This window comes from Nycticebus coucang, chromosome 11 (assembly GCF_027406575.1).
Source record: "Nycticebus coucang isolate mNycCou1 chromosome 11, mNycCou1.pri, whole genome shotgun sequence".
Classification (NCBI taxonomy): Eukaryota; Metazoa; Chordata; class Mammalia; order Primates; family Lorisidae; genus Nycticebus; species Nycticebus coucang.
This window is the reverse complement of record NC_069790.1, coordinates 7,983,512-8,010,387: the sequence shown is the minus strand read 5'-3', so window position 1 is coordinate 8,010,387 and position 26,876 is coordinate 7,983,512. Positions and strand designations below refer to the sequence as shown.

The window sequence follows — 26,876 nt, the reverse complement described above, 5'->3', positions numbered from 1 at the left end:
GGTCAAAGGTAAAAAGATGGGAAAAGACTTACATGCAAAGACTAACCATAAGGCATGTAGTGTGGCCATATTTATGTCAGAAAAAAATAAATTAAGACAAAAACAGGTTATAGCAATAAAAAGGGACATTTTCTTTTTTTATTTCAGATTAATACAAGGGTACATACAATTAGATTACACTGTTTGCTATAAATACTCATAAAGAAAACAATACACACCAAAAACAATTGTAACTTTCCACTTAGAAAACAAGAAAAAGAATAGAAAATTAAACCCTCAGTAAGCAGAAGGAAACAAACACTAAAAATTAGTGCGGAAATGAAAGAAAGAATAGGGGAAAAAACACAGAGAAAAAAATCAGTGAAACCAAAAGTTTATTCTTTGAAAAGATCAACAGAACTGATAAATATTTAGCAAGACTGACAAAGACAAAAAAAAAAAAAAAAAAAAGACAGAGAAAACATAAATTAAAGTTCCTATAAAGAAAAAAACGACTGAAATGGCTCAAAAAGAAATAAAAAATCTAAATGGTGAGGACTGAATTAGTCATTTTAAAATTTCTGCAAAGAAAATCCCAGACCTAGAATAACATAACTGGTGATTTCTACAGAATATTTATAGAAGTATTAATACCCATCCTTCACAAAATCTTCCAAATATCAGAATACAAAGGAATACTTCCAAATTGATTGAAGCCACTATTACCCTGATACCAAAACCAGAAAAACACAACACAGGGAGAGAAAACGATAGGCCAATACCTCTGTGAATACGACACAAAAATCCTTAAAAAAAAAAAAAAAATACTAGAAGTAAGATCCAGCAACAAAGGCCAAGGATTATATATCCTGACGAAATGAATATACTCCTGGATTGCAAGGGTGATTCGACATAGGAAAATTCATCAACCTAATGTAACTGCATCTTACTCTGTTTGTGCTACTGTAATAAAATACCTGAGACTAGGTAATTTGTAAAGAACAGATATTATTTCTCACAGTTCTGGTGTCTGAGAAGTCCAAGAGCACAGCGCTGGCAGGATCAGTCGCTGATGAGGGCTGCTCTCTGCTTACAGGAAAGGACCTCTTGGGCATCCTCCAGCAGGGGTGAACACCATGTCCTCACACAGCAGAAGGGACAGAAGGGCCAAAGTGGCTTTATCCAGTTTCCTCCAGCCCTTTTAAGGTCACAATTCCACTTGTGAGAGCAGAGCCTTCCTGGCATAATAACTGCCTATTGACCCCACCTTTTAATACTACTGGTGCTGTGGGGATAAAGTTTAACGTGATTTTGGAAGGGATACACACATCACCTGTTAACAGACAAAAGGGCAAAAACCATTATCTCAATAGACCTCATAGACCTAGGAAAAGAATTTGACAAAATCCAACACCATTTTATAACTTAAAAACGCTAATAAAAATAGGAGTAGAAGGGAACACCCTCAACCCAATAATGGCTGTGTATGAAAAATCTATAACTAACACTTACACCAAGTGAGAAAAAGCTGAATGCTTCCTTGTTAAAATTCAGAACAAGCACTCTGGGAGGCCAAGGGAGGTGGATTGCCTGAGCTCACAGATTTAAGACCAGCCTGAGCTCACAGATTTGAGACCAGCCTGAGCAAGAGCAAGACCCCATCTCTAAAAAATAGCCAGACATTGTGGCAGGCACCTATAGTTCCAGCTACTTGGGAGGCTGAGACAAGAGAATTGCTTAAGCACAAGGGTTTGAGGTTGCCGTGAGCTATGACACAATAGCACTCTATGGAGGGTGACAAAATGAGATTCTGTCTCAAAAAAAGAAAAAATGCAGAACAAGATCAGGCAAGATTTCTACTCTAGGCATTTTGTTCAGCAGTGAACAGAGGATTCTAGTCCAGATAATCAGGCAAGAAGAAATGAAAGGCATCCAGATTGAAAAGAAAGCAGTAAAGCTTTCTCTAGTCACAAATGACATGATCTTACACATGGAATATCTCAAGTAATGCACTAAAAACTGTACCAGCACTAATAAACTCATTCTGCAGGGTTATGGTATTTGAAATCAATATACAAATTCAGCTGTATGTCTATGCACTAGCACTAAAAAGACTAACAATATTTAAGAAAACAAATTTATAGTAGCATCAGAAAGAATAAAATGTTTCTAAAAAAATTGAACAAAAGAAACATAAGATGTGCCCACTGACCAGAAATTAAAGATCTACATAAATAGAAGCATATCCCATATTTGTGGATTGGAAGACTCGATATTGATAAAATGGCAATACTCTCCAAATTGAAAGACTCGATACTGTTAAAATGGCAATAGTCCCCAAATTGGAAGACTGGATACTGTTAAAATGGCAATACTCCCCAAATTGGAAGACTCCATACTGGTAAAATGGCAATACTCCCCTATTTGGAAGACTCGATACTGTTAAAATGGCAATACTCCCCAAATTGGAAGACTGGATACTGTTAAAATGGCAATACTCCCCAAATTGGAAGACTGGATACTGGTAAAATGGCAATACTCCCCAAATTGGAAGACTCGATACTGTTAAAATGGCAATACTCCCCAAATTGGAAGACTCGATACTGGTAAAATGGCAATACTCCCCAAATTGGAAGACTCGATACTGGTAAAATGGCAATACTCCCCGAATTGGAAGACTCGATACTGGTAAAATGGCAATACTCCCCAAATTGGAAGACTCGATACTGGTAAAATGACAATACTCCCCAAATTGGAAGACTGGATACTGTTAAAATGGCAAAACTCCCCAAATTGGAAGACTCAATACTGGTAAAATGGCAATACTCCCCAAATTGGAAGACTCGATACTGTTAAAATGGCAATACTTCCCAAATTGGAAGACTCGATACTGGTAAAATGGCAATACTCCCCAAATTGGAAGACTGGATACTGTTAAAATGACAATACTCCCCAAATTGGAAGACTCGATACTGTTAAAATGGCAATACTCCCCAAATTGGAAGACTCGATACTGTTAAAATGGCAATACTCCCCAAATTGGAAGACTCGATACTGGTAAAATGGCAATACTCCCCAAATTGGAAGACTCGATACTCTTAAAATGGCAAAACTCCCCAAATCGGAAGACTCAATACTGGTAAAATGGCAATACTCCCCAAATTGGAAGACTGGATACTGTTAAAATGGCAATACTCCCCCAATTGGAAGACTGGATACTGTTAAAATGGCAAAACTCCCCAATGGAAGACTCGAGACTGGTAAAATGGCAATACTCCCCAAACTGGAAGACTGGATACTGTTAAAATGGCAAAACTCCCCAAATTGGAAGACTCGAGACTGTTAAAATGGCAATACTCCCCAAATTGGAAGACTTGACACTGTTAAAATGGCAATACTCCCCAAACTGATCCACAGATTCAATGATCCTGATCAAAATCCCAGCTGGCTTTTGTTTTGTTTTGTTTCTTACATCCTGTTCAGCAGTTGTCCGGAGCGCCAGGCTGCCCATTCTGCCGGCACTAGAGCCTTAGTTCCAGGCTAATGCTGTCTTATTTTTGCAGAAATTGACAGGCTGATTCTAAAACACATGAGGAATCAGAATAGTCAACCATGTGAAAGAAGAATAAAGTTAATAGATTCAGGCTTCTCAGTTTCAAATATATTCCAAAACTCCAAATGCTACAGTAATGTAGGCAATATAGTTCTGGTATAAGGACAGACATCTAGGTTAAGGAAATAGAATTGAGAGTCCAGAAATAAACCATAACATTCATGGCCAACTGATTTTTGACAAAGGGTCCAAGATAATTCAATGGGGGAAAAATTGTCTCTTCAACAAATGGCGCTTAGGCAACTGGAGCTCGCCCTGCAGAAAAGGAAATTGCAGCCCTGCCTTATACTACACACAAAGATTAATTCAAAGTAGAACATAAAAGTAAATGTAAAAACTAAAACTACAAAACTATTAGGAAAAACACAGGCATACATTTTTGTGATCTTGGCCTAAGTAATAATTTTTTAGACATGAACTCAAAGGCACAAGAAATATCAGAGAAGACAAATTAGCCAGGTGCAGTTGCTCCTACCTATAATCCTAGCATTCTGAGAGGCCAAGACAGGAGGATTTCTGGAGCTCAGGAGTGCAACCGGCTTGGGCAAGAGTGAGACCCTGTCTCTATTAAAAATGAAAAAAACTAGTCAGGCATGTGGCAGGCACCTATAGTCCCAGTTACTCGGGAGGCTGAGGCAAGAGGATCATTTGAGCCCAGGAGTTTGAGGTTACTATGAGCTATGATGTCACCACAGCACTACTCAGGGTGACAGAGTGAGACTCTGTCTCAAAACAAGAAAAAAGGAGAGAGAGAGTGACATTAAGTCAGTCTTAATCAAAAATCAAAATTAAAAACTTTTGTTCTTCGGGCGGCGCCTGTGGCTCAGTGAGTAGGGCGCCGGCCCCATATGCCGAGGGTGGCGGGTTCAAACCCAGCCCCGGCCAAACTGCAACCAAAAAATATCCGGGCGTTGTGGCAGGTGCCTGTAGTCCCAGCTACTCCGGAGGCTGAGGCAAGAGAATCGCTTAAGCCCAGGAGTTAGAGGTTGCTGTGAGCCGTGTGACGCCACGGCACTCTACCCGAGGGCGGTACAGTGAGACTCTGTCTCTACAAAAAAAAAAAAAAAAAAAAAAAAAAAAAAAAACTTTTGTTCTTCATAGGATCATCAAGAAAGTGAAAAGAGGAAGAGGCAGTGGCCAAAATGAAGTTCAATCCCTTTGTGACTTTTGACCAAAGCAAGAACCGCAAAAGACATTTCAATGCACCTCCCCACATTCGCAGGAAGGTTATGTCTTCCCCTCTTTCCATTGTACAGAAGTACAATGTTCGATCCATGCCCATCCAAAAGGATAATGAAGTTCAGGTTGTCTGGGGGCTCTACAAAGGTCAGCAGGTTGGCAAGTATTCCAGGTTTACAGAAAGAATTACACTATCTACACTGAGCAGGTGCAGCGGAAAAAGGCTAACAGCACGACTGTCCAGGGGGGCGTTCACCCCGGCAAGGGGGTCATTACAAGATTAACCTGGACAAAGACCGCAAAGAGATTCTTCAAAGGAAAGCCAGAGCTCGCCAAGTAGGGAAGGAAAGGGTCAAGTACAAGGAAGAAACACTTGAGAAGATGCAGGGATGAAATAATCCTATCTAGAACTTTCCTTAAAAACTGCTAAAATGGGGGGGAAAAAACAGAAAGTGAAAAGAGAACAAGAGACAGGAAAAATATTTGCAAATCATATATCTAGTTAAGGGATTTGTATCCAGCATATAAAAAAAAGCTCTCAGAACTCATTATAAAAATCCAATAACCCAATTAAAAAATGTGCCAAGTTTTTGAATAGACATTTCTCCAGGGAAGAGACACAAGGTGCATGAAAAGATACTCAGTTTTATCAATCGCTAGGGAAATGCAAATCTAAACCCTGATGAGATGTCACTCCATACCCACTACAACAGCTATAAACAAAAGACAGAGCACAGCCAGTGTCGCTAGGATGCTGAGAAACTGGGACCCTCAGACACCGTAGCTAGTCATATAAAATGATGCTGCCACTTTGGAAGAGAGTTTGACAGTGCCTCAAAATGCGAAGACTAGAGTTACCATATGACCCAGTGACTTCACACCACGTTGTCTACCCAAGGAAAATGAAAACACACATCCACATGAACATTCACAGCAGGGTGACGTGCTGTGGCCGAAATGTGGACACCATCTATTTGTTCCTCAATGATAAATGAACAACATGTGATATATGCATACAATGAAATATTCTTCAGCAATAAAAAGGAATGCGTCATTAATATTGCTACTACACAGATGATGCTCCAAGCCATTCATACGCCAAGTGAAAGACAACAGTCATGAAAGGTCACATGTTGTATCTCCCCACTGATACGAAATTCCCCAACTAGACAAATCTTGAGGCCTGAAGTAGACGAGGGGTTGTCTGGGGCTGGGAGGAGGAAGCTGGATAGTGGGGTGAGGGGAGTGGCTCCTAGCAAGTATGAGGTGCTGATGGAATGAAGATGTTCTTTTTTTTTTTTTTTTTTTTTATTGCTGGGGATTCAATGAGGGTACAATAAGCCAGGTTACACTGATTGCAATTGTTAGGTTAAGTCCCTCTTGCAATCATGTCTTGCCCCCATAAAGTGTTCATAAACTAGATAATGGTGATGTTTGCACAACTCAGTAAGTGTACTAAAAACCAGAGAAACTTATACTTTAAATGGATGAACTGCACGGTGTGTGAATGATATCTCAAGACAACTGTTTTGAAAACAGTAGCGCTTTGCAGCCCTGGCACACCTGTGCAGACGTGAGTCAGCAGCACTGCAGTGGCTGAGCCCTGAGAGGACGGGTTCCTGCCACTCCTTGACACTTGCTGACTACTTGGGGGAGGGCTGTATCTTGAGAAAACACCAACACTGCTCCAGGATGTCCAGGTGATATTGTGTTACTCACAGGCCCTCGTCCAGGCAGTCACTCCCAAGGTAGTAGGGCAGCACAGTCACCAGCACAGCACATGGCTGTACCTTGGAGCCTTTGCCATCTGTGATCTCAGTGGAAACCGAAACTGGAAGAGAAAACATCAGGAGGGTCATCCTAGACGTGTGGGCCACAGAGACGCTTCTTCACACGCAGGCAGCAACGTGAAGGGCACAGGAGGATGAGCTCAGCCCTGGCAAAGCTCAGGGCAAGACAACATTACAAGCTGTGTTCCCACCCAAGTCACCTAACAGTGGATGGTTATCAGGAAGTCAGTTAATAGAATCTCTGTTGAGTTGATCTGTATGCCTAGGACCGTGATGGATGCAACGGGGGTAACAAAATAAAGCAAGGCATGAGAATGAGACGTGAGTTTCCTCATCCTCCTGGGGAGATCTCAAAGCTGACATATAAAAAATCTCAGCACCAATGCAAAGCAGTGAATGCTGATCAGATGAGGAGACGGGAGGTGTCTCAGTGCAAAGCAGTGAATGCTGATCAGATGAGGAGACGGGAGGTGTCTCAGTGCAAAGCAGTGAATGCTGATCAGATGAGGAGACGGGAGGTGTCTCAGTGCAAAGCAGTGAATGCTGATCAGATGAGGAGACGGGAGGTGTTTCAGTGCAAAGCAGTGAATGCTGATCAGATGAGGAGATGAGAGGTGTCTCAGCGTGAGAGGTGGAAGTCACCACTGTGTGCTGAAGGAGGGAGAGAGGGAGGCCGTCATTCACATGCTCACACAGCACCCCCTGACCTGCGGTGTGGGGTGCAGTGTGTCTGCCTCTGCCCAGGCCTGGGGCCACCGGGAGCCCAGAGCGTGAAACACACACAGCAATGGCCATCAAGGCTTGGGGTAATATTTTAACAAGTTCCAAAATGACGTATAGAAATTTAACAGGTCTAGAAAAAAGGCAAAGAAGAATTCTGACAGAGGAGGTATTTTTATGAAAAGACCTAAGACCTGTTTTGGGGACCCAGGAATTCTTTCATGGGACTGGATCCCAGGACTGTGGTGAGGGGACTTGCAAACGGGGCTCAAGGTGCACGTGATGGCCAGATGTGACTGCCACAAGTAGACATGTGAACCACAGGGAAAGTTAGACACACAGGTGTGCCCTGGGCTCCGTATAAACACATCCTCAACCTGAAACCTGTGTCAAGGACTGGGGATTTGATTTTGGAGGTTGGAGCGTCTCAAGATGTAGCCCACGGACACACTTACATCCCCATTCCTGGGAAGCTTCTCTACAAGCAAATTCTGGGCCCCACCTTTGTCCCTTGGTTCTAGTCAATAGACATCAAGTGGACCCCTGGAAGCTGAAATTTTAACAAATGTCCCCACCACAAATGACATTGGTGTCACAAATCAAGGTACAGAATCTCAGAAAAGGACCAGGCTTCGGACAAGACTCCATTGAGTCTTCACCATATTCATTCACACAAAAGATGGGAGAAGGTGAAGTACTAAGTATTTGTCAAATTGTGTTTATTTGCCTTATGTTTACCTTCTTATAAGTCTTGAATCCAAATATTCACAATAATCATATGCACATTGACAATTACACCAAATATCATGATGGGGAATGATTTGAGTAACATCACTAACCCTCACACTACTCACAGACATGGCCTAAAATTCGGTTTTATACATTTATGTTAAAAAAATCTTTCTTGCAGGGCGACACTTGTAGCTCAATGGAGTGGGGCGCTAGCACAATATGCTGGAGGTGGCAGGTTCAAACCCAGCCCCGGCCAAAAACTGCAAAACTGCAAAAGTGCAAAAAAAAAAAAAATCCTTTCTTCCAACACAGAGATGATTGAGTCTCTGCCGTAATGTCCTTCCACAGTGATATCTGCCCAGCCCTGTAGTCTACAGGTGTCCTGGGGGACAGAGGTCCCATCTACCCCCACAGGCAGCTCTCTGGGGAGGACACACCAGGTCTTAACATATCCAAATGCCAGGAAATGGGAGCCCATTTCCAACTAGGCCTCCTCACCTAAGGGTGTGTCCTGTTATGACCCAGCTGTTAAGATGAGTCCCTGGTTTCATGTCTAATACCAAGAAGTTGGGGAGCCTCCATTCTGAGAAAAGCCTCAGGACCCAGAGGGTGAAGGCAGTCTTAGTGTTTCAGGACATGTGGTGGCAGGCCCTCACTTCTTCCATTCAACCAACACTGGCTGTGCTAGTTAGCCTTGCTTCTTGACTTCAAGAAGCTTCCAAATGAGAGGGGAATGCAAAGTCATGGTGATACAAAGCAGGGCGTGACTACAAAGATCCCGAAATGCCCAACTCAGAAGTTCTGATCAACTGAATATAGAAGGTGCAAGTGTTTCTAACTGGAGGTGACAGGCAGGGTTTCATTTAGAAGAAAACATTTTAGCTGGGCGTAAAGGAAAGGTGAAATTTAAATAAATCACGTGCATGAACTAACTCAGACTTCAGACTGAAATAATCTAACCAGCCCAAATCCAAGAAATGTCTAGATCACTCACTCTCAAACTTGCCTGCATATTGGAATCATCCAGAAGTTTAAAAAAAAAAAAACAAAACTATAAATCACCTCCAGAGTTTCTAATTTAACTGGCCTAGGTTGTCTGTGTCGAAATACCTTCCAAAATGGCTCAGTTGAGGCCAGTCCCCCAGGGCTGTTAGAACTGGACAGAACCACAGGAACAGTATGAGAGCAGAAAGCTGTTAACGCTATGGGATTCATTTAATTCTGATGTTATAACATGCTAACTCAGCGTTTGCTTGCCCCACATTTTCCTCTTTGGGGAAGAGCTCGATTTGGTTTTGTCTATAATAAATGCAAGATTCACTAGATAGGACATATTTCATTAGTAAACAATAGACATTTTGGTCTTAAATATTTGATTCACATATAAAAAAATATTATCTGGCACTTCATCATTTACATTATATTTCATTTAAAATTGAGAATAGGAAAAAGTAATTACCGATAACATCACTAATATTCTTTCTGCACTAAAAGGTAGATAATTAACCTAAACTAAAAAGCACTAAACTTAACGAAGTGAATAAATAATTGTATTTTCTAGACATAGTTTTAATAATTTTTAGTTTTTGGAAATCAAGGAAAAAGGTTTAGAACCCTGTGTAAGCATAGCCGATGTCCCCAGTTGGCACCGTGGCTTACCTTTGTAATCGTCCAAGGGCTCGCCAGCTGGCAGAGAGAAATAATACTGGGAATCTCTCCCGCAGTATAAAGTGTGGGTGGAGGCGTTTCCTATGTGGTAGCTAAATTCATAAAGAAAGTCCTATGATCCGATCCATGGGAAACAAAAAAATGGTCCAGATGAAAAAATGTTAGTGATGCCACTGAAAAGTCTTCACATACCTGCAGCCTTCGTTACATCTGAGGACATTTTTTACAGCCAGGAACAGAGTAAGTCATAGCTAAGCAGTGTCCCAGCTACACAGCTTACTCAGGGGCCCTCCCCCACCCTCTAGGGATCCTTTCCACGACCCCACGGGCTTCCCACACAGCTCCAGGATTCCTCACTTGGAGTCTGTTTGCTCTCCTTGCCCAGGACCTCCTGATAGTCATGAGTCAGGCTGTCACAGCGCCTCAGAGTGAAGGGGACCTGGATGCACTTTGCTTCCTCACTGCTGGGTACAAGATAGACCCAAGGGGCTGGGTGGGGCGTGCTCTCGGTAGTGTTGAAAGCAGCAGCCTGCAGGAACTGGGCCTGCAGGGACCCTCTTGAGAATAAGGGCAGGCTTCTGACAGGAGGGGTGGCATGCGTAGGACAGATAGGCAGGGACAGGCTGGAGTCCATGCCGAGAGGACGAGAGGACGGAGCCAGGGTGGCAATGTCGCGCCCTCCTGCCCTGTCCACCACCCAACTTCAGGAGGAGGCAATTGTCTCTTTGAACCCATCCTCTCCTTTCATCCTCACAAGACCCTGAGCAGAACAATCCCAGTGGTCTTCTCCGTTGCCCAAATAAGGAGAGTGAGGTTAAGTCCAAGTTAGAGGTGTACCTGGGTATGGTGGTCAGGCTGCTCACTTTGGGTCGCCTGCCCGCCTACTTCTTGTGGGTGGTGTTAACTGAGCTCCTACTGTGACCAGGCTGTGGGGCCCCGTGACATCTCCTGGTGAGTGAATCCTTTACTCCTGAACTGAGGATCACCCTTCATCCCGCTCATTAGTGGGCAGGGGACCTGTTCACACCTGTGCCACCTTACAACATTCAACTGCCAGCCAAATTCCTGCACAGGTGGGGTGGGACAACACTCTGCATTCCTACAACACTTCCTGGAGAGCTGCCGTGACTTTCAGCTTCCGCTGCCATGGGTCTCCCAGGACAGACATGGGGCTGCCCACCTACCGGCTTTCCTGACGTGCAGAAGACGCTGAAGACGGTGTGTGCCTCTAGGCCACAGGGGGGCTGCACCTGGCAGGCCACGTCCCCTGGCACTTGGTTTACTGTCAAGTAGAGCTGAGCTTTACCCAGTAAGCTGTGCTCGGAAGCTAGAGAAAGATGAACAGAGACATGCCCATGATGGAGAGTTACAATAGCACAGGGTTCAATCTTTATAGCACAAGCCTTATGAGCAGGGGTTCAATGTGGGGTCCCCAGACCAGTGGCATCACGTCACCCGGGAACTTGTTGGAAATGCAGATTCTCAGGTCTCCCCCAGACCTGCCAACTCAGAAACAGACTTGCCAATCTGAGTTTTAAAATGCCCCTTGGGGGATCCTGGTGACTGGGGTTACATCTGGGGACTCCCCACAGCTCTCATAGACATAACAAGCCTTACTGGGTGCTCACTAGGTGGGGCAGGCACAATTCTAAGCCCTAGGGAAATAGAAGGGGAGCAGAGAGACCAATTCACTACCCAGAGTCAGACAGCAACCACCCCGACAGAAACCAAAGTGTAAATAAGAATGGGCACATCAGCCCAGCAAACCAAACTTACTCCCTTCTCCTGGATTCTCTTAAAGCCTTATACACACTTAGGAAGAGCTTAGTTGAATTTACAGCATTGATAGAATTTTATTTTATTTTAATTAATTGTATTAGTATCATAATTATTTTTCATGTTGCCATATAACATCTAAAATCACTGTTGTAAATAGCTGTATGAGATCCTACAGAGGAGACACACCCCAACATGCAGAACTGTCACTCCCCCGTAATCTTTTGTATTTTGTGCTATTATGAGTCGTGCTATTATGAGTCATCCTATAATGATTATTCCCATACAAAAGATTTTTAACATTTAATGGATAATATTTTCTTGGGAAGAATTTTAGGAGTGAGATTTACATGTCAAATTATTCAAAATCTTGATAATAATAATGATTATCACCATAATAGCTAATAATGATAATCACCATAATATCTACAGATAGAATTGGTATAATGTCCACATTTTTACATTAATTAAAGCCCATCATGCATTAACACAGGATGCAGGACACATCCTGCATCTGCTATGTAGCCTCTGAAACATAGCAGGTGTTCTGAGAGATACTGTTCATATATTATCTTTTCTGATAGTCACATCAACCATGGAAGACAGATCTTATAAAATCCGAGAGGAGAGAGTGACTAATTCTGCCTGCCTCACCAGGGAAATCTCCACCAAAAAAGACACATCTGAATAAGCAGTCTTGGGGTTTGAGTTGTACATGGGGGTTAGGAAAAGACCAGAAGAAAAGAATGGGTATTCCAGACAAAATAACTATGGGAAAGACTCATGAAGTGGCCTCGTGTGCTCAGTCGAGGACAGGAGGAGAGGGTGGTGGTTGGGAAGGTGTGCAAGCCAGAGGGAGAGAAGGCCGGGCAGGAGACCTGGAGCCCACGCTCGGCCCCCACAGCAAGCAAGGACACCAGGTGGGCGATGTGGGTGGGGGAGGAGCTCTCAGGAGTCTCCTACCCCAGTAAGGCTGTGACCTGTCTAACAGAATGGTCTTTATCCCTGGACAAACTTCAGGGGCAGAAGAGAGTGATGTCCTGCTTAAGGGCAAAAGGTATTTACTGAAACAAAACCAAACATTGGCTCTATTGTACCAGGGCTTAGCGGCTCTATGCAGCTGTGTAAGAGACAAGGGGAGGTTTACAGAAACATGAGACTCTCAGGGAGCTCCACCCACCACGTTCTCAGAGGATGGTTAACCTGACATGAAAGTTAACAGGATGTGTCCCCCATGATGGGCTTTAATTAATGTAAAAATGTGGATGTTATACCAAACCTATCTGTAGCTATAAATTGTTGAGTCCTCCATGCTTGTTACCCAAAACTAAAAACCCCTATAAAGGAGAGGAAATATCTAGAAATTACCCAAAAGGATGATCTCAGATGGAGTCACAGGAAAGCAGGAAGGAGCGTGGAGCCCTGGCAGGGGTAAATGTGTGGGTGAATTTAAACAGGACTGCACAAACCCCAGCAATGACATCCTGCAGGGGAGGTCTGCAGACCTCAGAGAGAGACTATGGATGGATTTGCAAGAAGCCATTGATGTACCTGGTGGTCTGGCATAAATATAATAAATAAATAAATAAAATATATAAATTTATATTATATGTAAATTATACATATTATATAATTTATATTATATAAATAAATAATAAATATAATACACATGTAATTGAAAAAGAAACTCAATGGCTCAGCCTTTACCCTGATATAAGCATATGCCCAACTCCCCAGGAAAGAGTAATTCACAGACACAGCAGCCTCCTCCTGCCCTCTGCACAGTGACTCAGTGGGCAATTATGAGCAGCCAAGTGAATCAGGACACAGGAGCAAGAGCTTGTGGGGGCTGGGGCACAGAGTGATTGTCAATTCTTAGAAAAAAAAAAATAGGAATACAACCAAAGTCTGCATGGTTCCCTACACCAAATCCAACTGGCAGCGTAACATACCCACAGACGCTTGCAGGACGTATGTCTCTCCACTGCTCAGGGAAAATGGCTTGATTGTCACGGTTTGTTCTGTGATGCCTGCAGGAAAAGACACAACCAGTGGTCAGTGGACTCTGAAAAGTAGGCGGGCAGACAGAGGCCTTGGGCATAGGTCCTGCCCTTAGCCCAAAGGTGAAAGTGAACTAGGTATTCAATGTGCTGCTCCTATGTGGAAATGCGGCTGCTTCACTTGTTACCAGTCTTCTTTAAAGATCCAGAAGCTCCTCTCCAGGTCTCATGGGACCTGCTGTCTCTTGCTCAGAAATGACACCGATCTCCCTAGCAACACGAGCCTGCTGGGAAGTTCTTATTTCATATCTTTACAATTAAGTTCAGTGCTTACTTTGGCTATTTCATAAATGTTGTTTATCCAGGAAGTATGATTAAAGTACTTAAAAGCAATTTTTAAATCTTTGCAGAATATTGGTTACAAAATATTCTTAATCCGGGTGCAACTGCTGACTGTGGGGACTGGATTACTTCCCTAGCAGGAAGAGGCTGACCCTCACTGCTTTCCCTGAAAATAAGAGGAAACCAAGATACGAGATTGATGATCTAAACTGAGAAAGTTTTATTTATTTATTTATTATTGTTGGGGATTCATTGAGGGTACAATAAGCCAGGTTACACTGATCGCATTTTTTAGGTAAAGTCCCTCTTGCAATCATGTCTTGCCCCCAGAAGGTGTGACACACACCAAGGCCCCACCCCCTCCCTCCTTCCCTCTCTCTTCTCTTCCTTTCCCCACCCCTCCCTCCTTCTTTCTCTCTCTGCTCTCCCCTTCCCCCACCCCCACCATGACCTTAATTGTCATTGATTGTCCTCATATCAAAATTGAGTACATAGGATTCATGCTTCTCCATTCTTGTGATGCTTTACTAAGAATAATGTCTTCCACTTCCATCCAGGTTAATACGAAGAATGTGAAGTCTCCATTTTTTTTAATGGCTGAATAGTATTCCATGGTATACATATACCAAAGCTTGTTAATCCATTCCTGGGTTGGTGGGCATTTAGGCTGTTTCCACATTTTGGTGATTGTAAATTGAGCTGCAATAAACAGTCTAGTGCAAGTGTCCTTATGATAAAAGAATTTTTTCCTTCTGGGTAGATGCCCAGTAATGGGATTGCAGGATCAAATGGGAGGTCTAAGTTGAGTTCTTTGAGGGTTCTCCATACTTCCTTCCAAAAAGGTTGTACTAGTTTGCAGTCCCACCAGCAGTGTAAAAGTGTTCCCTTCTCTCCACATTCACGCCAGCATCTGCAGTTTTGAGATTTTGTGATGTGGGCCATTCTTGCTGGGATTAGATGGTATCTCAGGGTGGTTTTGATTCACCTTTCTCAAATAGATAGGGATGATGAACATTCTTTCATATGTTTATTAGCCATTCATCTGTCTTCTTAAGAGAAGGTTCTATTCACGTCTCTTGCCCATTGATATATGGGATTGTTGGCTTTTTTCAAGTGGATTAATTTGAGTTCTCTATAGATCCTAGTTATCAAGCTTTTGTCTGATTCAAAATATGCAAATATCCTTTCCCGTTGTGTAGGTTGTCTCCTTAGCTGTACAGAAGGTTTTCAGTTTAATGAAGTCCCATTTGTTTATTTTTGTTGTTGTTGCAATTGCCATGGCAGTCTTCTTCATGAAGTCTTTCCCCAGGCCAATATCTTCCAGTGTTTTTCCTAAGCTTTCTTTGAGGATTTTTATTGTTTCATGCCTTAAATTTAAGTCCTTTATCCATCTTGAATCAGTTTTTGTGAGTGGGTCCAGTTTCAGTCTTTTACATGTGGATATCCAGTTCTCCCAACACCATTTATTGAATAGAGAGTCTTTCCCCCAAGGTATATTCTTGTTTGGTTTATCAAAGATTAGGTGGTTGTAAGATGTTAATTTCATTTCCTGGTTTTTTATTCAATTCTAAGTGTTTATGTCTCTATTTTTGTGCCAGTACCATGCTGTCTTGGCCACCATGGCCTTGTAGTACAGCCTAAAATCTGGTATGGTGATGCCCCGGCTTTATTTTTATTACTAAGAACTGCCTTAGCTATACGGGGTTTTTTCTGGTTCCATACAAAATGTAGAATCATCTTTTCCAAATCTTGAAAGTACGATGTTGGTATTTTCATAGAAATGGCATTGAATAGGTAGATTGCTTTCGGAAGTATAGACATTTTAATAATGTTGATTATTCCAATCCATGAGCATGGTATGTTCTTCCATTTGTTAATATCCTCTATTTCCTTTCTGAGGATTTCATAATTTTCTTTATAGAGGTCCTTCACTTCCTTCGTTAGGTATATTCCTAGGTACTTCATTTTCTTTGAAACTATGGTGAAGGGAGTTGTGTCCTTAATTAGCTTCTCATCTTGACTGTTATTGGCATATACAAAGGCTACTGACTTGTGGACATTGATTTTATTTCCTGAAACATTACTGTATTTTTTGATGACTTCTAGGAGTCTTGTGGTTGAGTCTTTGGGGTTCTCTAAGATTATGTCGTCAGCAGAAAGGGAGAGTTTGACCTCCTCTGCTCCCATTTGGATTCCCTTTATTTCCTTGTCTTGCCTAATTGTATGGGCTAGAACTTCCAGCACTATGTTGAATAGTAAAGGTGACAGAGAACAACCTTGTCTGGTTCCAGTTCTAAGATGAAAAGCTTTCAGTTTTATTCCATTCAGTAAAATATTAGCTGTGGGGTTGTCATAGATAGCTTCAATCAGTTTTAGAAATGTGCCACCTATGCCTATACTCTTCAGTGTTCTAATTAGAAAAGGATGCTGGATTTTATCGCATGCTTTTACTGCATCTATTGAGAGGATCATATGATCTTTATTTTTGCCTCTGTTAACATGGTGGATAACGTTTATGGACTTGTGTAGGTTAAACCAGCCTTGCATCCCTGGGATGAAACCTACTTGATCATGACGTATGACTTTTTTGATGATAAGCTGTAATCTATTGGCTAGGATTTTGTTGAGAATTTTGTATCTATATTCATGAGTGAAATTGGTCTGAAATTCTCCTTTTTGTTTGGGTCTTTTCCTGGTTTTGGTATCAGGGTGATGTTTGCGTCATAGAAAGTGTTGGGGAAGATTCCTTCTTCCTTGATTTTTTGGAATAATTTCTGCAGTTTAGGAATAAGCTCTTCCTTTAAGCTTTGATAGAATTCTGGTGTGAAGCCATTTGGGCCAGGGCATTTTTTGGTTGGAATATTTTTTATTGTTTCCTTAATCTCAGTGCTTGAAATTGGTCTGTTCAGGAGCTCTATTTCTTCCTGGCTAAGTCTAGGGAGAGGGTGTGATTCCAAATATTGATCCATTTCTTTCACATTGTCAAATTTCTGGGCATAGAGTTTCTGGTAGTATTCAGAGATGATCTCTTGTATCTCTGTGGGATCAGTTGTTATTTCCCCTTTATCATTTCTGATTGAGGTTACTAGAGATTTTACTTTTCTATTTCTCATTAGTCTGGCCAATGGTTTATCTATTTTATTTATTTTTTCAGAAAACCAACTCCTTCTTTCATTAATTTTCTGAATTATTCTTTTGTTTTCAATTTCATTAATCTCTGATTTGATTTTGGATATTTCTTTGCTTCTACTGGGTTTAGGCTTAGATTGTTCGTCTTTTTCTAATTCCATAAGAAGGCTTGTAAGTTTGTTGATGCGTTCTCTTTCTGTTTTTCAAATGTAGGCATCTAAAGTGATAAATTTTTCTCTGAAAACTGCTTTTGCAGTATCCCACAGGTTTTGGTAGCTTGTGTCTTCGCTGTTGTTGTTATGCTCAAGGAAGTTAATGATTTCCTGTTTTATTTCTTCCTGCACCCATCTGTTATTCAAGAGAAGGTTGTTTAATTTCCATGCCTTTGCGTGGGGTTGAAAGTTTTTGTTAGAGTTGAGTTCCACCTTTAGTGCCTTATGGTCTGAGAAGATACAAGGTAAAATTTCAATTCTTTTGATTCTGTTGATACTTGTTTTGTGTCCCAGGATATGATCAATTTTGGAGAATGTTCCATGGGGCGATGAGAAGAATGTATATTCTTTATCTTTGGGGTGGAGTGTTCTATATGCGTCTATCAAGCACAGTTGTTCTAGGGTCTCATTTAAATCTCTTATATCTTTGTTTAATTTCTGTTTAGAGGATCTGTCCAGCTCTGTAAGAGGAGTGTTAAAGTCCCCTGTTATTATGGTATTATCGGATATCATATTGCTCAGACTGAGTAAGGTCTGTTTCAAGAATCTGAGAGCATTTAAATTGGGTGCATAAATATTTAGAATTGAAACATCTTCTTGTTGTATTTTTCCCTTGACCAATATAAAGTGACCATCTTTGTCTTTTCTGACCTTAGTTGCTTTAAATCCACATGTATCTGAAAATAAGATTGCAACTCCTCTTTTCTTCTGAATTCCATTTGCCTGAAAAATTGTCTTCCAACCCTTGACTCGGAGTTTTAATTTGTCTTTTGAAGTCGGGTGTGTTTCTTGCGGACAGCAAATGGATGGCTTGTGTTTTTTAATCCAGCCAATCTATGTCTCTTCAGTGGGGAATTCAAGCCATTAATATTTATTGAAATAATTGATAAGTGTGGTAGTACTCTATAGGTCTTATTTTGTGAGAGTTCATTGCTTAGTTTTATCTTTTGCATCAGTGTGGAGGTTAGGTTCTCTCCTTTAATTTCTGAGTTTTTACTTTGCTGCTGATCCATTGTGATGGTCAGTGTGTAGCATAGGTTGAAGTATGTCCTGTAGAGCTGGTCTTGTTGTGGTGAATTTCCTCAATGTTTGTATATCCATAAATGATTTGATTTCTCCATCAATTTTAAACTTAACTTAGCAGGGTACAGAATTCTGGGCTGAAAATTCTTCTGTTTAAGTAGATTAAAGGTAGATGACCATTGTCTTCTTGCTTGGAAAGTTTCATTAGAGAAGTCCGCAGTTACTCTGATGGATTTGCCCCTGTAGGTCAACTGGCGCTTACTCCTGGCAGCTTGCAGAATCTTTTCTTTTGTCTTGACTTTGGACAGGTTCATCACAATGTGTCTTGGAGAAGCTCGGTTAGAGTTGAGGCCACCTGGGGTCCGATATCCCTCTGAAAGCAGTGTGTCAGGATCTTTGGTGATATTTGGGAAATTTTCTTTTATAATATTCTCTAGTATGGCTTCCATTCCTCTGGGGCATTCTTCTTCCCCTTCTGGAATTCCTATAACTCGTATGTTGGAACATTTCATAAAGTCCCATAATTCTGACAGTGAACGTTCTGCTTTCTCTCTCTTCTTTTTTGACTGTTTAACTATCTGAGTTATCTGAAGAACTTTGTCCTCTACCTCTGAAATTCTTTCTTCTGCATGGTCTAACCTGTTGTTGATACTTTCCATTGCATCTTTAAGTTCCCTAATTGACTGCTTCAGTTCCTTCAGCTTTGCTATATCCTTTCTATATTCTTCATATCGTTCATCTCTTATTTGATTCTGTTTTTGGATTTCCTTTTGGTTATTTTCCACTTTATTAGTAGTTTCCTTCATTGTTTCCATCATTTCCTTCATTGTTTTCATCATGTGTATTCTAAATTCCCATTCTGTCATTGCTTACATTTCTTTATAGGTGGAATCTATAAAGAAATGTAAGCAATGCAGTAGCTACCTCATGGTCCCTTGGAGGGGTTGCTCTGGACTGGTTCTTCTTGTTGCCTGGAGTTTTCTGCTGATTCTTCCTCATGAGTGATTTCTTTTGTCTGTTTCATTGCCCTAATTTTCCTTTCACTTCCTCTTGCTCTTTAAGTTCCCATGCCTGTGGAAGCTGCGGAGGGATTAGACTGATCGAACACACATGACCACTTGCCAGTTTTCCACTGTTTTTGTCCTTTTCTTGGGGTCCAGAAGTCTCTAGCTGACTCCCTGTATCCTTAAAGGGATGATTATAGGCAGATCCTACCATCCAGAGATGCCTGGAGTCTTATCTCCCCAGACTCACGGTGCCCAGTTGCAGGGAAGCTGTTACTCGGCCACCATCTTGCTCTCACATCCTAAACTGAGATAGTTTTTTAAATGTCACAATTTTAAAATGCTACTTTCTAAAATGTTTCAAGGAAAGGGTGAGGAAGAAATCATCTATAAATACAGTAGAACATCTGTAGGTTGACCACCCAAGGGACTGTAACCAAGACACAGAGGTGGTCAGCATAAGGAACCAGGCCTGCTGCACTGATATGCACATGTGGTGTGTGTCTGGTCTGTGAAAATTAGGTCAACTCAAGGAGGTGGTCAGTGTAGGGAGTGGTCAGTTGTGGAGATTTTCTCCCACAGTGTGAAATCCAGAGGGATGACCCAATCGCATGTAGTACTATGAAAATTGAGCAAAATTAGCATATCTATCCTGGGAAAAACAGTTACCAATTTAGCTTCTCTTCAGGAACAGCTTCATTTTGATCAATTCATGTAAATCACTCATCCAGGCCATGAAAGGCCATGACAGCAACATGCACACAGGCTGTTCGGGCACAGAGCTGCCCCAGCTTAACAGCGGCCCTCTTCCTCTTTTGCTCTGCAAACCCAGAGCTTGTGGTAGAAACAGATGTGAACTCCACTTTGATAACAGAGCCTCAGTCTGGTGTCCACAGAGGGACAGGCACAAGCAGAAAAGGTGAGACATTCACAAATACTTGTCTATTAAAGGGAAAAGTTACAGAAGAAATTAAGGGCTGAGATTCAAGAATTTACCAAAAATTGCCAGATGCAACGAGGATATTCATACCTGAGGAGGCATAGCCTTGGAAAACATCTCGGCCCACCAGGGCCTTGGGCCAGTCAACCAGGAGGATGGACACGGCTCTGTCCTTGGAGGCAGAAGGGCCCACTAGGTTATCTCCCTCACCAGGAGTCTCCTCCTCCACACTCAAACTTGGTCCTGACCCTGGGAGGGTGACATTGTTCCCTATGGAGATAAACCAAGCCAATGGGTGTTAAAGAAAAAAGTCACGATGATCTTAAAGCATTAATGATCCAATGTTAATAAAAATAACTATTTCTACTAAAGCTGGATACTGTGTATCTAAAATTATGTCTTCAGCCACTAAACATACTCGAGAGATGTGCACTGTTATCATACAGTTAGTGGTCCAATGGCATTTATAGCCCTTCCTGCCTTCATTTATTCAACAAGTATTTAGGTACTAGTCTAGGAGCAGGGATCAGCTTAGTGGAGTCCTTGTGATCTGGAATTTAATAGTGAGAGAGTCAGAAAAACAAAGAAAAAAACACAGAGGTAACATAACGTAAGGGATGTCAGGGTAATGGAGGAAAATAAAGCAGGGTGTGTCGGGGCCTGAAGAGGAGTCCTCCTGAGAGGGAGGCTGGGAAGGCCTCTCTAAGGAGTGGCAAGGAGCCCTTTGAAGATCTGATGGAAGAAGTTTCCTGGTTGAGAGCAAACAAAACACTGGGGGAAGGACCCTCTGTAGTGGCTGGAGGTGGGATTGGGGGGCAGTGGAAAGTGAGGATGGAGGCACGGCCAGGGGCCATATCCTGCTTTCCCCAAGTTCCTGTTGCAGTGAGAAGTGTAGAGGGACAGCACCAGGGAGCAACCACAGCCTGGAAGGTGGTCAGAAAAGTACTCTGGCTGTTGAGCAATGGAATGGCTGTGGGCTGCAGGAATGGAAGCAGAGAGGCGGAGGAAGGGCTAGTGCACAGCCCAGGTGGGGATGGGCCGCTGGACCTGCTAGGGTGAGAAGGCTTACTGAAGACTTCCAATAAACGTCACTGAAATAAGTACAACAATAAATCAGGTCAATGTTGAGAGGTGAGAATTACCCCAGTCAGGAAATATAATTTTATGAATGCAATATAAAGGCAGTCCTGTTCTTCATTCATTCAATATTATTTATCAAGTGCCTACTGTGAGTGTGGATGTGAGCCCCTAAAATAGACATTCATGGTATTATAAATACTTTTTAATTTTCTGCCTATTATAATGTTTTGCTATCCTAAGAAAAACAAAAACCAAACTGTGGCTAATGACAGACTGCACTTCTGGAGGCCAGGCTAACCCAGTTCTCAGAGGTAGCAACAGGCCACCTGCCCAGAGCCACATCCCTGCCTGGCCCACGTTCCCCAGTAGGCTGGGTTCCTCTGCCTTAATCACCCTGGCAACAAAGGACCATCCCGGGGCCAAGAGCCTGCAGAGGTTACTCAAACTAGCTGATCCTAAACTGTCCACCCAGGCCGGCCTTGGCCTGGCCTTGCCTTTCCCGTGGAGACCCCAATAAAGGTCATGACCTGAGCCCTCTCCTGCTCCTGTCTTCCACCTGCGACCACCCGAGGCTCCCCCACCTGCACCCGTCTCTCCTGTCCCTGAGACCTGGGAGTGCCATCCACTTTGTTTTCCTCTCCTCTGTGGCCGCCCCCACTAACCATCTCATACAAGAACCTAGAACATGAGGTCTACAAGAAAAAACACGGAGAGGGCTAAGAAGCCATGGAGATGAAAGTGGTTGATGGAGGAAGTTCTGCAGCAAATCAGAGCAATAAATCACCCTCTCATCATCCATGTGTCCCCTTGATGGATAGATCACTCACTCCCCACCAATTTACCTATTCATTTGACAAATAAATCACTCACCGATTCAATCAACAGACAAATACATCATTCACTGGTCACCCATCTCTTCACTGGATAGGTAGGTAAACCATCCCCTAATCACCTGTTCCTTACACAGGCGCTCACTGAGTGCCATGCTAGCCCCTGTGGTGGGTCTGGGGACACCCACATGAGCCAGGCATGGAAGCCTCCCTCAAAGGTCTCAGAGAAGAAGAGGCAGAAGCAGAAAGCCAGGATGAGCACAGGGTACCACCTGCTTTATGTAGGTGGGACAAATATACTGTGGTGGTGGGGTGGGGGGAGGTTGTTACAAAAGAAGTCTGAGAATTCCCAGAGAGGGGAAATTGAACCAGACCTGGAAGGAGGAAGCCCACTGAGCAGACAAGTTGGGAAGGTACAGAGGGAGGCACTTTACCAGACGGCACCCCATGAGCAAGGCATGGGAGAGCTGGGACGCCCACCCTTGCATCTGGCTTTTTGGAGCACAGGGTCCAAGAAGGGCAAAAAGGAAAGAGCAAGACATAAAGCTTTGGATCAGACTGTGCCATGCAAAGGAGTGTGACGTCTTCCCTTTGACTCCGGAGGAGCTTTCTGAGGCCTTGCTGTGGAGGGGCAGTGCTGTAAATCCAGATTTCAGAGAAGGGCACAGAGGACAGATGGGAGTGGGTCCCAAGTGGACCTGGGAGCTCGAGGGAAGAGGTAACAATGGCAAAATTATAGTCACCTAACTGTCTTCCTCTGGACGGTATCGCTTCTTGGATATCACCATAATAGGCTTCAAAATCTAGAAGGAATGGACAAAATCATAATGATTCCTTTATAATCCCAAACTCCCCTGAAGTCAATACCAACTCTCTGGATGGGTCATGCTGTCCCTGGCCTGTTTCTGTTCCATAATTGCTTTGATTACACAGTATCCTCAGGGGTGGGACCACTTGTGACAACTGGATGGATAGGCATCACTGCCTGGACTCAGAGGAACTGAATTAGGAGTGAGGTTCCTAAGCACAGCTTGGCTGGAGAGTGGGGGACCAATGCTCACACAGAGTTCCCTGTCACTACACCCCCATCCATCCTCTTCAAATGAGTCTTTTACTGTTCTTGTAGAGAAAACGTCTTGCTATCTTCTCTTACAAGGAGAGAAATAGACACAAAAATGCCCGAGAGCAAATACCACTCCCTGTGCCCTTGGCCCTCCTCTCCCCAAGGCTGAGGAGCTCACCGTGGTCCCTGCCTTCCCAGGGCTTAGGCCCCGGAGGGCAGTGGGGATGGCAAGAGCCTGCAGGGCCCCAGTGTGAGCAGCAAAACCACAGCCTCCCCTGATGAGGAATAGGGAGGCACATGGAGGTACCGGGCCAGAGCTTTGCTCACTGACAGCTGCCTTGTTGCTCCTTTTCTTGGACACCAAACTAGCTTCTGTCCAACCTGAAACCCAGTGATAAAGTGGAGCCATTGATCACTAGGGCAGGGGGGAAAGATCAGGAAGCTGAGTGGAGTGGCACCACCTGCTGCCCGGACACAGCACACACAGAACCCGCCTGGGCACGGCATTTTCCCAGTCCAAAGATGAGGAATCCAAGACCCAGCAAGTGTGGCACAGTTAGCAAGTGGTGGGTACGAACTCAGCAGGCTCCGACTTGAAGGCCTGTGCTGATTCCCACATCCAAATGTGACTCTGGTGCCCAGACAAGAGGGGCGATATGCAGGGCAGGTGGCTCTTACCAGAGAGGTGATGAGCAGGGTTGGCTGGGGGCCCATTCCTCTCAGGGGGGCCCGTCGTCAGGGATCTCTTGCCCTGTGGCCCTGGCTCTGGGTCTGGTGGCCCTTCCTTGGGAACCTTCCCTGGGACTGCAGAGTCTCCAGCAGCAGGAATCCGGGGGACACCAGCAGTGGGCTCTGGAGAGGGTTTCCCCAGGGCTGACAGGACAGGCCGACCCATGGTCTCGAGAGACAGCTCATGTGAGGACAGTGTGGCTGTCACGCCAGGATCTGGCAGGGTGGGCTCAGAAGGCAGTGGGCTTGGCTCTGATGACTTTAGAATGGCACCGAGTCCTGACGAGCCCAGCAGCCCTGCAGCTCTGCAAAAGGGAACTTCAGCAAAGGATTGACAGTGTTAAAAAATACATGTTTATAAAAGCCTATAGGTTATGTAAGGATTATATATATATAAATTATATATATGTATATATATATAAAAGCATGCATGTGCTTGCACATGGGTGTGTGTGTATGTGTGTGTGTGTGTGTGTATATATATATATATATTTTTTTTTATTTTAGAGACGGGCTCCCACTCTGTCACCCAGACTGGAGTACAGTGGCACAATTACAGCTTACTGCAATCTCAAATGCCTGGGCTTCAATTATCCTCCCACCTTAGCCTCCTGATAGCCAAAAAAAGTCTCGCTGTGTTGCCCAGGGTAGTCTGAAACTCTGGCCTCAAGCCATCCTCCTGCCCCGGCCTCCCAACATGCTGGGGTTACAGGCATGAGCCCGCACACCTAGTGACGATGCTCTGTCTTAAACAAATATGATGTGGGGCGGCACCTGTGGCTCAGTTGGTAAGGCACCGGCCCCATATACCGAGGGTGATGGGTTCAAACCCGGCCCCGGCCAAACTGCAACCAAAAAATAGCCAGGCGTTGTGGCGGGTGCCTGTAGTCCCAGCTACTTGGGAGGCTGAGGCAAGAGAATTGCTTAAGCCCAGGAGTTGGAGGTTGCTGTGAGCTGTGTGATGCCATGGTACTCTACCGAGGGTCATAAAGTGAGACTCTGTCTCTACAAAAAAAACAAAAAACAAATATAATGTGAATTTCAAAATCTACACTTTCGAGATAAAGAGCATGAAGTCTGGTTTCCACCTGGTGGAGTGTGGGCGAACTATTCACGGCCACTTCCTAGTGTGTCAGGGGTGGGGAAGGGTTGCCACCTATGCACCACCCTATGCACCACCTGGTGGGGTTATCATGTGTCTTTGGGAAACACTGGGGCATGTGGAGTTTCTCTTAATCCTCACTCCCCTACCCGTCTGTAAGTATCTAGTACAATTCTAAAAATTGTTATGATCATCATAGAGCATCAATAGTAAAGAAAAAAATGCCATGAACATATAAATGACCTCTCAGTAAAGTCAGAGAGCCAGATTCTCTAACACATGTCAATGCAGGGGCCGTTCATTCATTCTGCTGAAAGTTCAGCCATTGAATGCGTTTCCTTTACAAGCTCTTCTAATCCATTCAGCCTGGGGTTTGGTTCAAGAAAATTAAATTTACTTAAAAGAATTTGGGAATGCCTCTCTTGCAGAGGGGCACAATTGCACTCTATGTCCTCGTGTCCCCGTGGCTGCTGAGGCCAGCTGTGCTCAGGACTCTACTCAGAGAAGCTCTGTTTGGCCTCAGTGAGTGGATTAAAAAAAAAGAATTGTGAGGGTCAGCAGGGGCTCAGTGCCAGCTTGGCTGTAGGGAGGAATAAAGCCCCTCTGTTGCTGTTCAGAGCCACCTCTCCGATCTCAAATACCACCAAGTGAGGACACCATCTTGTTCCTGGTTCAACCCTGAGGGTCCCACAGCACCTGCCGTCCCGTTGTCAGTGCCCGGCATACTCTGGCACATTACCGTACCCAACCCCACCACCACTCTGTGGAGTAGTTCAGTCCCCACCTTCAAGGAAACTGAATCTTAGAGAGGTGCTTAGGTCACTGGCTGACATTTAGGAGAGAGGACTACACGGGTCTTCTGTTCTGGTCCCTCTACTTGCCCCACACTCTGCAGCTTCCGCAAAGACAGGCAGGATTATGAGAAGCTGAGCCATCATTGCAACATCCTGGGTCCTTCTGAACAGCTCCACTGCGGTTCTAAGCCAACAGAACTGCCTGAATGTACACTGGGTGCCCCTATTGTGTCACGCCGAGGGCGTCACCCCTCTGCTGCTGCCTCCCGAAGCACCTGGCGTGCAGAGCGAGGGGCTGGGGAAGTGCAGCTACCCAAACGGCCAACCAGACACGCGGGTCAGACCCATCCCACCTCCCAAAATCTTAGCAATCTCACCCTGAGGTTTTTCCTCAACCTGCAGAATTAAACCAAACATTCTTTTACCTTCCATCCTATCCTTTTCTGTTGCATTGACTAAAAAGAGATCCCAGGAATAGGAAAGATTTGGTATTTTATCACAGCCTTCACACACGGCTTGCAGAGAAAGTTCTTCATTCCAGTTGGCAAAGGTGTCTTTAAAGTTGACCCAGGAGATGTGGATGAATCTGGAACATGAAAATCGGTTTGAAATTTTAGGACAATAATGTAAGGGCTCCTTGGCCATGTTCGTTCACTTTAAGCTGTTTAAATCACCCTACCTGTGGTTTCTATTAAGAGAATTCAGTAGCGATGTCACAGCCCCTATGATGGCACATACACAGTGGCTGGGGCTGTACTGTGCATGACGCCCTCATGATCTGACCTAACATGGACAAGGTCCCGCAAGGCCAGAGCACTGACTGACTTCAGAGAGGCTGTGTGACCTCCTCCAGATCACGCGGGTGAGGACAGAGCAGGGCTCAGCCCCTGTCCCCCAGCCTGGGCTCTGATCAGAAGAGCAGTGCCCACCCCATGTCCCTACCTTGCCACCCCGCCGCAGGGCTTGCTTCCACCAGCTGCAGACCTTCCCCTCCCTGGGTCCTGCCAATGGCTGTCCACCTTTGTCATTCCCAAGAGGCCTTGGAGTCTTACAGAGAAAAAGGTCGCTCCTGCCTTCCTCCTCCCCGCCCTGGGCCATGGGTCATGCATGGGCTGCCCGCACCCTGCAGCCTGGGCCCGCTCCCCAGGCCTGCATCCCACGTGGCCTCCTG

At 44.0% G+C, this 26,876-nt stretch overlaps 1 protein-coding gene across 1 annotated transcript in view; it reads right to left on the bottom strand.

The window, feature by feature from the left end:
• The window catches only part of PKD1L1 (polycystin 1 like 1, transient receptor potential channel interacting), a 113,720-nt gene extending 87,535 nt beyond the window's left edge, over positions 1–26,185 (bottom strand). Inside the window, exons 1-8 of the mRNA XM_053609345.1 lie at positions 26,131–26,185; positions 23,759–24,127; positions 22,761–22,820; positions 20,198–20,377; positions 13,410–13,487; positions 10,866–11,008; positions 9,673–9,793; positions 6,491–6,602 (exon numbers count right to left, since the gene is read on the bottom strand). Coding sequence (XP_053465320.1) covers positions 6,491–6,602; positions 9,673–9,793; positions 10,866–11,008; positions 13,410–13,487; positions 20,198–20,377; positions 22,761–22,820; positions 23,759–24,127; positions 26,131–26,137 — 1,070 coding nt within the window. The 5' untranslated portion in view covers positions 26,138–26,185. The remainder of the gene's footprint in view (positions 1–6,490; positions 6,603–9,672; positions 9,794–10,865; positions 11,009–13,409; positions 13,488–20,197; positions 20,378–22,760; positions 22,821–23,758; positions 24,128–26,130) is intronic.
• Between the last annotated feature and the right edge of the window lie 691 nt (positions 26,186–26,876).